This window comes from Pteropus vampyrus, unplaced genomic scaffold (genome assembly GCF_000151845.1).
Source record: "Pteropus vampyrus isolate Shadow unplaced genomic scaffold, Pvam_2.0 Scaffold48, whole genome shotgun sequence".
Taxonomy (NCBI): domain Eukaryota; kingdom Metazoa; phylum Chordata; class Mammalia; order Chiroptera; family Pteropodidae; genus Pteropus; species Pteropus vampyrus.
This window is the reverse complement of record NW_011888829.1, coordinates 2,251,753-2,266,311: the sequence shown is the minus strand read 5'-3', so window position 1 is coordinate 2,266,311 and position 14,559 is coordinate 2,251,753. Positions and strand designations below refer to the sequence as shown.

Here is a 14,559-nt window from a genome sequence, read left to right as displayed (position 1 = left end):
TTTTTTTTTTTTAAAGTCAGGCTTAATTCAGGCAAGTAAAATCAGTCAGGTAATTCAATCAGATCAAATTCTCCTTTTCAAAAGTGTACAGTTCAATGAGTTTTGATAAATGTATGATGTCTTGTAATCACCGCCACACTCAAAATAAAGAACATTTGCCCTAAAAAGTTTCCCTGTGCCTGCTTACAGTCTATCCCCTGCCCCTACCCCAGCCTCTAGGAACCACTGATGTGACTTGTTTCTATAGCTTTGTCTTTCCTAGTATTTCATGTAAATGGAATCATACAGTTTATAGCTCTTTGTGTCTGATTTCTTTTACTTAGCATAAGGTCTTTGAGATACATCCAAGTTGTCGAATGTATCAGTAACCTTTTCTTTTCTATTGCTAACTAGTATTCCATCAAATGCATATACCACAATTTGTTTATCCACTGGGAAGAGAAACAGTATTTGGAGAGAGGATGGAGAGTAAATTCATGAAGAGCAATATTCACTTTTCTGAAGAAGAATGTTCACTTTTTGCTCTGATTAGACTAATATTACATCTGATTAGAATAATATTACATCTGATTAGTACAATATTACATCTGATTAGTACAACTGATACTATTTGAATTTTTAACACAAGCATGGACTAAATTGTTTTTCAATAAAACCTATATGTGTGAATGGAAATTAGAAAACGGATGAGACATATTCTGGATGTTAAATCAACGGGTGAAATATCAAGAGAGAAGAGAATAAAAGATGATTCCGAGGTTTTGAGGACCTATGCAAGGCTAGATAAAAGGAAGTCAGTTGGAGAGGCTGGATTAGGGGAAAAGAAGCCTTTAGTGCTGAGTGTGTTGGCTGTGAGGAGCTGAGCAAGCAGCAGGGAGCTAAGTGAATGGAAGCAGTGGGTGGTGGAGGTAAGCCTCAGGCTTGGGAGATGAGGCAGGGCTAAAAATACAGACACGCACACTTATTAGCTTAAGCTGTGAGAATAAATGACTGCCTGGGAAGCAAGGAGAGAAGGAAAAGAAGGCTGAGGACAGGCCCTTGACCAAGGCCTTCCTTTCGGAAAAGCTGAAGAGGAATCAGTGAAATTAGGGTAGAGAATGACTCAGAGAAAGCTGAGAACGAGGGACATAGGATGTCACCAAAGGCCCAGGAGGGAAGTTGCGGAAGGGAATGGTCAATGTCAGGAACAATAAAGACTGAGAAAATCTCTCTGGACTTGATATGTGGTCATTAGAAAGAGACTCGACTTTCTGTTAAAAATGGGGACAGTGAAGAGGGGCAAATAATACCAGTAAAAGAACGAGTTGGTTGGGAAGTAATGGAGGCTATAGAGAATGGTGTACAGCAGGGTTGAGATATGTGTTAGGATAGATAAGACCGAACATCCCTGTAGAGAGAAAAGAAGGTATCCTTGGAAATGAGAGAATAACATGCAAGGAAGGGATAATGGACAGAGTAAATGCTCAGAGCTAAGAGCGGATGGGATCGAGAGCAACATGTACTTCTTTTGAAAAGGCAGAGCCAGAAACCCATTGTCCCATATCGAGAGAGCGGCTTGATAAAATGGCAGTACAGTCCCGAGAGGGAATGTTATGCTTCTTTTACAGCAACTGTGAAAAAAACATGGGACGTGTTTGGGTTATAACATTAAACGGGGGAAAAAAACTAAATATAAAATGGTTTACGAGCCGATAGAAAACAATAAGCATGACTGAAAAAAATCACGCGCTACTTAAAATCGTTGTATTGAGATAATTATGAGCATTCTGTCCTTTGATATTGTTATCTTTGTCTTTTCAATAAAAAATGTTTAGAAGGCAATGTCTTCCTCCAAGAGCAGAGACAAAGGACAGATGGCGATGGGTCGAGATGAGCCTTAGGTTGTCTCTAAAATGATTTCTCCCTCTCCGGCACTGAAAGTCTGAGTGTTAAATGGCAGGATTTGAAGTATAACTACGAAAGTCCGAGAAAGGAAAAGATCGGCCTGAGCTGCAAAACTAGGGAAGGTTTCACAAGCCACGTGGGGCTCAGGCTGGGCTTTGAGCAGTTGGAGCAGGGGGCGCATTTGTTAAAGGGAGGAAAAGGAAGCGGAGGGATTGCAGAGAAAAGCGAGGCGGAAGGCGGGGCAGAGGCAAGATGGAAACTGCAAAGGTGAGAAGGTAGAAGTGAACGGAACGTGAGCACAGAACGGGGCCACTTGGCCCATGGGAGGAAAAGCGATGTAGAAGGAATCTGGGGACGAATTTGAAAATAGGTAGGTTACGGTCAGATCGTAGCAAGCCAAGAGTTTCGACTTGCCATGATCTACACTAAATAATGACCTTAACTTAACTCAGTCCCTAGGGAAGACCTCCCGCTTAGCAAAGGGGAAGCAGTGGAGGGAGAGACATCCTCAAAGTGCCAACGACCACAGATGCCACGCTTAAAACCAGGACTCTTGTCTTGGATGGAATGCCCTGGAGATATCTGTCCCTCTTGCACAATTTGGTAGCAATACTAGCAAGCGAGACTGTTCCCGAGGCAGGTTCCAGGCCTCGCCCCTCTGCCGCAATTTTCTTCACCTCCTTTCCTCAACTCCGCACCCCCAACACACAAGCTGCCACAGATCAACTGGCTCAATCCCCTGCCCACACCCTCCATGGTCATTTTCCTCAAACCCACGGGCAGCTCTCTGGAAGTATGCCCAAATCCCACAGTCGATGCACTGCAACAGTTGGTGAGAGCTGTTTTTAGAATCACCCTCCTTCTCTGGCATTCGACAAACTCCAACTCACATCTGACAGTGTTCTAAAACTCATCGACTCCGGCTCACGTTCAGAATAATAATGATAGGAGTCTAGTTCAGTTCCTTGTTCTTCCATCTTGCCATGCGTTGGGATCGATGACATGAAGAAAGCCAAACTCACACTAACTATATCTCTGTCCTAATGTCTCAGCTTCTCTAGGACGCTCCGTCCTCACTCAGACCCCTAGATGGACACCCTTCCCGGAGAGATCTCTGCTCTCGAGCCTTCTGTGGGGAGCGCATCACGACTCCAGGAAGCCTTCCCTGACCTCCCTGAGCTGAGTTGGTCGCCCTTCCTCTGTGTTCCCATAAGTCCCTGTGATGCCTCTGTCACTGCGCTGACCACATGGAATAAATCTTCACGTGTCTGTAAGTCCTTCAATGCAGAGATCTCCTCGTTTTCACCTCATTATTCCCTGGTACCTAGCGCAGTGTTTGGCAGGTCATAGGGCTCAGGCGATGCTTGTTGAATGAATAAATGAAAGAACAAGAACTAAGCTCCACGCCAGTCTCTTTCCTCACTTCACCCCTCTCCGATCCCCAATTAACAATTAACCTAATTCACTAATAAGGCTAATTTAGCAAATTAACCTAAAGGGAGCATACGTTTGTCCGCCATTATTTGGTACCAGGGCCAAAAAAGATGTGGCATCTACTTATCTATTTTTACACTGACAGAGTAACTTCTCAGACTTCAAAGTATGTTAAGAAATGCTGGATTCCTTTGCTGTATACCATGAAACACCACCTGAAGATTGCTTAAAAATATAAAAGGTCACTTCAGACATGATATTGGTTTGGCCTTGCAGAGTTTGGTGAGCCATCATAACCGGCATCAGAAAATGTTTATTAAATTTAGTGAATGAAAGCTCTTCATAGAAATAGAGGAAGGACACGGTCTCTGCCCTTTAGGAAATGACACTCTCGAAACAATAAAATATGCTGACAAAATTTGAATTTTATAGGCTCTGGATGAAAATTGTGAGAAGCTGAACGATAAAATTATCTGCCCACAAACAGCTCTGTGTGGAACTCACCCACCATTTAAAAGAGTGAATTAAGAAATTTCTAGACCAGGGTTGCCCAAAAGAAATTCCTGTGATGATGGATCTGTTCTATAGATCTTTAGATATTGTCCAATGAAGTAGCCACTAGCCACAAATGGCTATGATCACGTGAAGTGTGGCTAGTGCAACCTGATGAGCTGAATTTTTAATGTTATTTAATTTTGATTAATTTAAGGTTAAATAGCCACATGTGGCTAGTGGCCACCATATTGGACAGCACAGTCCCAGACCATGGGGAAAAAAGTATGTCTGCCAAGTGGTAAACTAAGTATAGAAACTGCCAATTTACAACCCGCTCTTCAGATCTGATCATAAATCCTAGACTTGGTCCATGATAAGCACTGATATCTATGGCAAAAATAACTTTCTGTACCTGAGTTTCCTCACCACCCTCACCCTGTGTCCCTCTAACCTTCTGAGACTCAATCTGAAATTCAAGATTTGCATGTGAGGGATTGTCTGTCTCAGACCCAGGTCAGAATCAAACTCAGCCACCACCACCCATGACCATGGAAGAAGTCTGAGGGAGTCGTATGTGCAGTACAGATTAGCCATCGGATGAATTTTTTTAAAAAAGACATCTGCAGATAGAACATCTATAGTAAAAATACTTCATAAAAACAAAACTTTGAAAGCTCTCTATCACCCTGCAAACAAAATCCATCGCTCAGCATGCCCTGCAAAGTTCTCAGACTCCGGCAGGGAGGATCAGCCATTGGGACCACCTTTTCACATGCTACCCCGGGGCTTCTTCACTGTGCCTTGCCCATCACCTGCCCGTCACCTGATGGACTCCTCACCCCAGCCATCCCTGACTGCCACGTCCCCATCTAAATAAGTCACTCCTGTTAGTCCCTTCTTCCCTGGCACTTAATATTTGAAACCGTATATTTAATTTGTGTTTGGTTCCACGTCTATGTACGCCATGAAGACAGAGACCATTATTTTCTTGTTTAAAGAGGGGTGTTTACACGATGCAATGGTTAATTGCTCGAACACTTGGGCCAAGACGGTCTGTATTTGTGTCACAGGTCCACCACTTATTCGCCCCTCTGTGACTCAGTGTCCTCATCCATGAAATGGAGCAACAATAATAGTAACTATCTTGTGGAGTTTTATGAAGATTAAATGAGCTGGTATATATACACCACTTAGAAAAGAGCCTAGCTTATAGCAAGTTCTGCATTAATGTCAGCTATTATTATCCTTTGCCACTATCTGGTCAATGCCTGGTATAGTATCTGGCACATAGTAGGTTCTCAGTAAATACTTAATGAATGAATGATTGAATTTCCATTAGGCTACTTACTATAGCAATGTTCTGATCTTCTTTCCAATCATTTTTGCCATCTTAAAGCAATGACAATAATCTCTCTAAAAAGACTGTAAATAATTATGACAGTGAACAATTAATTTATAGTCGATGTGATGTTGACTTTTTCTTTGAACATAGCCACCAAATTAATGAGGTATCTATCTGCTTCTAGCTTTCTGAGTCTTTTAAATATCATACAAATGCCTTTGCTGTGTCTATAAAGTAATCTTCTGATGTTCACTATTCATTTGGTTGACACGATGTAACATATTCAGAATTCTCTTTGTGATCTGCTAGTCTTGTGTTTGGAGATAAGTGTTCTACTAGACATGGTATGGTTGAGAACACAGGGTTTAGAGGAAGACAGACCAGACTTTGAATACTGTTTTACCATCTAATAACCATGAAATTTTGGGCATGATTTTTCTGAGCTTTGGTGTCCTCATCTAAAAATGGAAATGTTAATACCTACTTCACAAGAGAATCAGGGCAGTCACTCAGTATTGTAACTGGCATCTAACTATATACAATGATAGCTACTATTGCTCAATTCTTTGCTGAAATTTTATTTAAGAATTCTGTAACTATGTTCAAAAATGAAATTGGCTTCTAACAGAATTTTCAAAGAAATTTTCCTTTTCAGTGTTAAGACTAGCACCTACTGAACTCTCAAGAATTAATTTGGGATCATGCCATAATTCTCGTTTTCTAAAAAGAACTTTAATTTTTTTATTGTACATTGTAGAAAAAGTAGAATAAAGAAGCAAAGTTATGAATATTAAAATTATCTGTAATCTCATCACCCCAAAAGAAGCACTGTTAACATTTGTCTGTATGTTCTTCCAGACAGTTTGAATGCATAAATGCACACATACAGACACTTACAATACTGGCAGAAAATGGATCTGAATGTACCTAAAATTTTTTGTTTTATTCAACATCTTTTTACCTTAATAAAATATTTCCAACATCCCATTTTTAATGATGGCACTGTATTCCAAGATATGAACCTATCATAAGTTAAAAGTATGTAGGTGGTTCCCAATATGTTACTATTATAAGCATGCTGCATCAAACATGGTGCTACATATCCTTATTAGCCCTCAGTCCATGCTCGACCTTTATCCATTATGCTGTTTGCCCCAGGAAGCTGAACTTTGCAAGAATGCATCACTGAGCTTCCTCCCTCTCTGGCTTCCTGTGGGTTTAACTAATGGGGGTATGACGGTGCCAGCAAGAAATCTGATAATGGGAAAAGGAGACAAGAGTATTTACTTGCCCAGTTCCCTCCCTGAAGCACTACGACTTGGCTGTACCCTTGAACACAAGACCTTGATCCCATCTGGTAGAGGGTCTCTCTGTGGCTCTTCTGGGTTCCTCCCCTTGCACCTTCATGTTTAGGCTGATCTGCTGTCCCCATCACTGCTAGTGCAGGCACCCCGCCATTCTTTGGTTTCCCTTAACCCTGCTACGCCTTTATCAATAGTCCTTCATTAAACTCTCCACTTAGCCAGTTTAAATGTGCCACCTGCTTCTGGCCAGGATCCTAGCAAATATGAACAACTTGGTAGGTAAATGTCTCTACACATCTTTTATTATTATCATGTGATAAATTTCTGAAGCTGGAATCATGCTCTTGATCAAAGAGCATGTGTATTTTTAAGACGTTTTATTGCCAACTTGTCTTCTAACATAGCTTCCTCCAGCAGTGCATGAGAGCTAGCCTTCAGGCTCCTTGTCCAGCTAGATATTTCTTTTGCATTTGAGGGTTAGCTTATTTTCTTTTAATTCTAGGAAATGCCCCTCTATTACAACTCTGATTAAGTACTCTTGCTAGTCTGGTACTTCCTCAGAAATTCCTACTCGAAAAGAATGCAGTCTTTCTAAAAATAGAGCTCTACATACTTTTAACAAAATATATAACAAAAAGCATATATATAATGTATCTACCCATTTAGAAAAACAAACAAACTCACGGGAAGGCTAAAACAGCATTTATCATTGCTCACAAATCTGTAGGTCAACTGGGCGGTTCTTTTGGTCTTGGATGGACTCGCTCACGCTCTCACGGTCACCTGCAGGTCCAATCCCATCACTTCTGCTGCTTTCTATCAATCAAAACAAATCACGTGGCCTGGCCAGATTCAAGCGATGGGAGGAGCTACAAAGTCCCACAGCAAGGACATGGATAGAGGGAGGGGTAGAGTGTTGGCCACTTTTACAACCAATCTGCCATTATAGGTGCCATATACAGTACTGGCACAATAAATGCTGTATATTACTATTATGGATAGCCAGCAACACAGCCAGAGCCAAGGGACCACCGGTATTCTGCCCAGCACTAGATCCAGGTGGATGACTAGTGCTATACCCTGCCCATGAAAGGCTGAATGTGTTTAAAATACTGTATTAACCATGATTTTTAGTTTCCGTATTTGAGATTTTGACATCTGGGGCCTTGCAGCCGAGAGAGGGACTGCCCCTCCGAGGGTTAGAGGATTCCCACTTCCTGCTTTATTTGCCCCATCACCCCAGAGCTAGGCATCAGACAGCGCGAGGCAGCCCCTGCACCCAAGAGCCCGGTGTGGTTATTCAAACCAACCAGCCCTACACCTTGACCTACTCGCCTATTCCCATTTCTCTCTCCCTTCCTCCTTCTCCTTCTCCCTCTCTCCATTCCATCGCTTTCTCCCTCTTATTCCTTTTCCTCCACCTCCATCTGCCTGTGACTGACCGTGGTCGTGGCTCTGTATGGTCTGTCTTGCCCCCTCTCCTTGGGAACTGTAATATACTGTCCTTTCTCCTGGTCTGTTGGCTTTGGCATACCTGCACAAAAACAAAATCTACATTTTAAAACAAATACTGCTTGCCTCGTATGCAGGAACTGTAGCCGGGCTGTCTGATCCATGGGCAGATTCAAGACTGCCAGGAAAAACCACTGACAGGAGTTAACCGGTACCCACGGGTCTGGACGAAAGTCTTCAGCAGAGTCGGGAATGAAGCCGAGGATCCAGAATCAGTGCTGTGCTGCATCAAGAGAGATTGCGTGGGTTTAGTTGTGAGGCAGTCGAATTGACTCCGGCTACTTGCTTCCTTCTCACTGGAAACTTCTTAAAATTGGGTGTAGAGACAACATAGAGCCAAAAAACGAGGAGAGGGTTGACAGGTGAGCGAAGGTGTGAATAGATAGTTCTTAGCATGTTGGGAGTGAGAATCAAAGATAATCCAGAGGGTCGGGATAAAGGAGAGGAATAAAGACGGTCAGCCTCTCGCTCTATACAATACGTTAGAGAGCTATGTCTATATGTATGTTTTTATGTCATATATAACATGTTATATATGTCGTCGTATGTGTTACATATGTATATGTTTATATATTATATATATTTAGATAGATGGATACATAGATATTCCTAACTCCTCAAATAGATCATTTACATTGTTAGTATTCAAAAAATGCATTCAGAACACGGTTCCACCAATGACAAACACTTTTAATGCACTTATGTATTTGTTTATAGATCAATAGCTGCTTGACGGGAGGCCACAGGACAGAAAAAGGATTTAGCCACTCTGCCCTTCATCCAAGTCCTTCCTGAACTAGGTTCTCAGGGCTGGTCTGGGTCCCTCCAGCTGACAGCCAGAAACCCTAACTTTGCAGTATCCTGGTTTACCTCTACTGTCAACGTGTTGGCAGTGTTTACCACATCTTGGCTGAAGCGATGAAAGTATACCAACATCGGAAATTCTACAGCATCCTTAAAGGGAACTGCCTCCCTTCCCGCGGGAGGCCACTTCTCTGAGCTTCTTCCTGGTTGATGGTATATAGTTAACAATATTTATCGTCCTCGCTCATTGACAATAGGCTCGGCCATGTGACCTGCCATACCCCAAACCCCTCATGTAGGATTATACATCCTCGTCCTGTCGTACACATGGTTAGCCACATGATCTGCTTTGACCCGCGCAATAAGAGTAGACCTTTTAGGAGCCAGCTTGTGGTTCCTCCCTGCCAGGACACCAGCACTGATCTAGATGGGGGCTGCTGTCAACCTGGGTCCCAAAGTGTAAAGGGCATGGAACAAAATCGAAACTGACCACGATAAACACGGGTGAAAAGCAAATCTTTGTTGCTATGTCATGAGATTTGGTGGATGTTTACCGTTGCAGCATAACCTAACTTATCTTAATAATATATCTTCACATTGTGTATGAGGCCTGATTTTTGAGTTGGAGCAGTCTGGACATTCACTAGACTCTCTTCGAAGGAAGAAGACGGTGGGTTGTGCCGCCAGAGTAGTCGGCACTCTACCCTAGTCTCCATCACCCAGATGACAACAGAGTAACCTGCCCCTGGAGCCAGCAATCTGCTGTCACTGTGCCTTGTTCTCCAGTGCAGGAACTATCTCAGCCAGCTAGGTGAGTGATGAGGAGCCCAGGAATGTAGCCACTTGGCTAAATATCTAACTCCTTCCTATCCCGCCTGACAGGCTAGGTGTGAGAAATGGGGTTAAAGTGGGTACATGGGCTTACGGCTAGCGATGCAGGGACTAAAAGAAGCCAAGCTAGACATCGTTCCAGAAAGCAAGACTCAGATGTCAGGATCCCCAACACCTGGGGAGACCAGAGGAAGAAGCATGAACATATGGAGCTGAGAGAGCAAACAAAGAAAATGCTTTCTGGAACATCTGCCTGTGTTTTCTGGCTTGGTTTTAAGGACCTGGACAAGAATACGAGCCAAAGAAAGGTTTACCGGAGGCACTTCCAAGTTTTCCTTGGCCAAATTCTTCAAAATTTGAAAGCAGGTAGAGCCAAGTCAGGTTAGTAGACAATTCATTGAACTAAGAGACTGCCATGTGTAGGAGAGGATGGCAGTTTCACAATATTCCTTTCTGAATGAAAGAAAAAATTATCTGGGAGATAAACATCTGAGAGTGAGCACCTAGGAGGCACCATGAGAATAAAATTTTATACACTTGTAAGATGAATGAATGCATGATCATTGGTTCACAGGAAGAACTGACTACGCAAATGTAAAGCTAAAAGGAAAGCTCAGTAAAGATGAGACAGAAATGGCACATAACTTAATCACCTGGCTGCATAGATTAAAATATCACCTTGAACATGTAATTAAGTAGCAATGAATACCAACATATTTTTCTAAATATCTGCCCTGAAGAACTCCTTAAGGAAACAAAAGGCATTCCGTCTCTTTCATCGGAATGTGCCTAAAACACATGCTGTTGAAAGTGTAGTGACAGAGGCAATTTCCATACTAATGACAAGTATAAATGGTACAGCCACTCTCGAAGACAATTTTGAAATACTTTTTGAGGGTTCAAAATATTCATATCTCTGAAACAGTATATCCAAATCTAGAAATCTATTCTAATAACCAAAAATGCAGACAAGATTTATGTCCTAAAATGTAGCAAACAATAGATACACAACATAGGACGATTAAATGATACATAAAAAAACATAATACGGCTATCAAATATAATTATGAATGCTTTCAATTATATGTAGGAGAATACTTACTAAATAATATAAATCCAAAACAGCATAATGTGAAATTGTATTTATCGTATACCCTCAATATTTAAGAATATATGCATTAAAAACCCTGAAAAAATATCCTAAAGTATTTAACAGTTATGATGGGAGATTATTACTACCTTCTTAATGTAGTCTTGTATTCTCCAAAATTTCCACAATGATATATTATTATATTTTCCAAAAAAATTTTTGGGGAAAAAATACTCCTAAATAATGCCAGGATATAGTACTACAGTAATTATTTTTAAAATAATAATGACTGTGAGGTGATGGATGTGCTGACTAACCTTACTGTGGTAATCATTATGCAATGTATACATATATTAAATCATCAACTTGTATACCTTAAAATTCCGCAATGTTATGTCAATATCTCAATAAAGCTGGAAAAAAAAAATAAAAATCATGACATTACAAATCAATTTTAAACAATGCAAAACAGTACTCAGAAAAAAATTTGTACTCTGAACTTATAAGCAATAAAAACAAAAAATTACTACATACACACATAAACTATAAATGAATTTTATTTATAAATGCATAGATGTATACATTTATATTAAAAGTTACCAATTAGGGGAAAAATACATTAAAAGAATAGAATGCTATAATCAAGTAGAGTTTACTCAGAATTTAAGGCTGTTTTAATGTAGTAAAAACCATTAATATACTCATATTAGATTAAAATAAAAATTCTGTGATTATATCAAAAGATACCAATGTACTAAAAGCTTCTAACAAAGAATAGATGTCACTTCCCTTATTAGAGAACCTTTGTTTAAAGCTAACAATTAACTTCATATTTAATGAAGAAATATCAAAAAATATCTTTTTATCACTATTTTATTTAACACAAAAAAAATAGAAATACATAAGGAAAAACAAATATTTTTGCAGCTATGATTTCATATTAAGAAAAAACAAGTAGGCCTTTCAACACTGTTAGAACAAAAGCAATTCACTAAAATACAAATATTTTTAAAATAACATTCTAATGATAGAAATTCCCATATTGAGTAGCAATATAGATATATTTATCCAAGAAAGAATTAATGCATTAAGAGCTAGATAAGACCTAGACAAAAACAAAAACAAGTTATAATTATAAAGAAATCAAGAAACATATCAATAATGAAAAGAGTTAATTACTTGATGGGAAGAATTAGTCCCACGAACATAAGTCTCTTAAAATGTTCATTTTAGATCTAAGGAATTCAAATTAAAGCATCGAAAAGATTTTTATCTTATATTACACATTCCTTAGGGGAAAAAAGATTGTTTTGAATATAAAAAAATATATATGTAGGAAGAAAAAAGAACAATGAAGACCAATACGATACTGATTCAACGCATTCAAATGCAGAGTTTAATTTGCTACATGGCCAAAAAAAAAAAAATTATCAAGTGTTAGAATTACCAAGAAGAATAAATAATGTATTTGCTCAAAGCTAGGAAATGCAAACACAAAGCATCACAATGTAATGTAATAAGTGCTATGCTAGAACTTTGAGAATGCTCTTGGGGTCTTGGGAAACACTCTTGGGAAAGGTTAAATCGGCATTTTAAAGAATCTAATTTTGCCAGGTTTTGAGGCAGATGGAAGGAAGAAAGAGTGACAGTTAGAAGAAGCATCGTTTACAAACACAGAGTCACAAGATAAAATGGCACGTTCCAAAATTTGCAAGTAGGTCAGTACACACGATTAAAAGTTGATATTTAAAAATTAGAAAATTTCTCAGAAAAATCTGGATTTCTGGCTTCTTTTGTCCAATTGAACAACATGACAAACTGGGCCCACATTCCCACATGGAAACAAGAGGCAGTTGGCCCTTTTAGAGGGGAAAATTTACCACAGCACCTCTTCTTTTCTCACGTTCCTGTTACGTCCAGCTCACTTCATCCATTGACTCACCTTTCTGGTCCCTGTGGCCATCTGAGTTTATGACTCTCACCCTACATGATGGGGCCAATGAAGGTTATGGCAGCAAAAAGCAAATGATTAGGTCTGGATTTCAAAAGATCAATTAGACAGCAAGATGGAAGGCAGAGGGAGAGAAGGTAGGTGAAGCGATCAATGAAATCCACAAAACCCTATTTATATTAAAAATTAAAATGGAGCTACTATCATTAAAGGAGAGTCACCTGGCATCTCCCACAAAAACACTCGTAAGGCATGAAAACCACCAAGTTCTGCATCTATGGAATAAATGCAAGAGGAGATGAGGGTTTGAAATAAGGCAGGATGTAGGGAATGGGAAAAAAATGGGCAGAGAAGGATAACTATTTGAGAGATTTTTCGGAAAAAATCTCCAACACTAGGTAACCGATTTGACATGGGGAACAAGGAGAAAGAAGAGTATAAGACAATTTGCAGGTTTTGGGCTTAAGTCATTAGGTGGTGACATTCCAAAATAAACAAAAGGAAGAAAAAGTCTAGAAAAATGTTCATCATTCAGTTTAGGTTGACTTTGTGGAGCATAGAGATGCGTAGCTTCATCTCACAAGCTCCAATAAATTGCCAAAGAAAACCTATCTCAAAGTCTAACATGATACTCTCTAACAAATGATCATCAGACAAAAATAAGAGAGACAGGCATGATTACATAAAATATTTTTACAGAATGAATACCAGCAGAACTAAGATTAAAATACAGTAATATAGAACTGAATTAAATATTGAAACAAAGACTACAGAGGATCAATAACTTCATATATAAAAGCATAACTATAAGGTATATAAAAAGAACACAATAATATAAAAGGCTACCAAGTCTGGTAATGTAAAGGATACATATTAATACATTACTTTATAAATTTTTCTGTTTCCATTAAGGACTTAAGATGGCTTACAACAAAAATATACATAGTAAAAGGACAAAATGTAAATAATAATAATAATAAATGAAACAATATTTTTTTTAAAAAAAATTAGCACCAAGAGAAATCAGAAGCAGGAAAAAAGAAACAAAATATGCAGGATGTTAAGGGCTTTCAGAAATACTATTGATGACAACCAAGGTGAAAATATTAACATAAGTTCATGACTTTTATTGTCCATTAGGCAAAAACACAGCAAGTTCTCCCTTTGCAAAGGACGTTCTTTGCACATCTTCCTCAACAGAAAAGATAGCATTTCATGAAAAAAAAATTTTAAAGAAATTTAGCTTTATGAAAAACTCACTACCTTATCCTTCCTTATTTCTCAAATATTATATTATTGCAAGACAGTTAAATATTTTTTAAAAACCCTTTACACACTGACATTTGGGGATATTACTACAGCAAACGCAGAAAAGGGTTTCATAAAAGCTGCTTCTCGGTGGTACTCTTTGATGAAAACAAAGACCCAAACCTCTAAGTAAAACAGGGGGTGGGTGGAGGAAGAAAAAAAGGAGAAAGAGGAAAGCCAGTATGAAATGGGCAAGGTATAGACATCTCTGATGGTCCATCCTGATCCATAAAAGAATGAATACAACTTCGAGGAATGGATGAGCTACGCATCCTTCAAACCACAGCAACTGGGCTTTAGTAACAGTTTGGTAAGAGATGGAGAGTAAACAGAGTGAGGTAGAAATGTCTGGTTAGCACCCTAAAATTTTCTTGTTGGCTGAGGATGGATCCCCGGGACTTGGATACTGTATGAGCACAGTATGGTTGACATCCTTTTATATAAAAATTAAGGAGCCTAATGAAAAGCCATCCCACATCAGCACAGAGGAGGTAATGACATGGGCCAGGAACTCAAGGGCATGTACAAAATGCACAAAATAAAGACATACGGAAAGCAGACACACAGAAAAATATTCACTTGCACATAAATTTAAGGAAATGCA

At 39.3% G+C, this 14,559-nt stretch overlaps 1 protein-coding gene across 1 annotated transcript in view; it reads right to left on the bottom strand.

Moving 5' to 3' along the window:
- KIAA1549 (KIAA1549 ortholog) overlaps positions 1-9,740 on the bottom strand; it is a 129,542-nt gene extending 119,802 nt beyond the window's left edge. The window contains exons 1-3 of the mRNA XM_011359561.2: positions 9,701-9,740; positions 8,127-8,277; positions 7,902-7,993 (exon numbers count right to left, since the gene is read on the bottom strand). Of these exons, the coding sequence (XP_011357863.2) occupies positions 7,902-7,993; positions 8,127-8,277; positions 9,701-9,740 (283 nt within the window). The remainder of the gene's footprint in view (positions 1-7,901; positions 7,994-8,126; positions 8,278-9,700) is intronic.
- Positions 9,741-14,559: the final 4,819 nt, after the last annotated feature.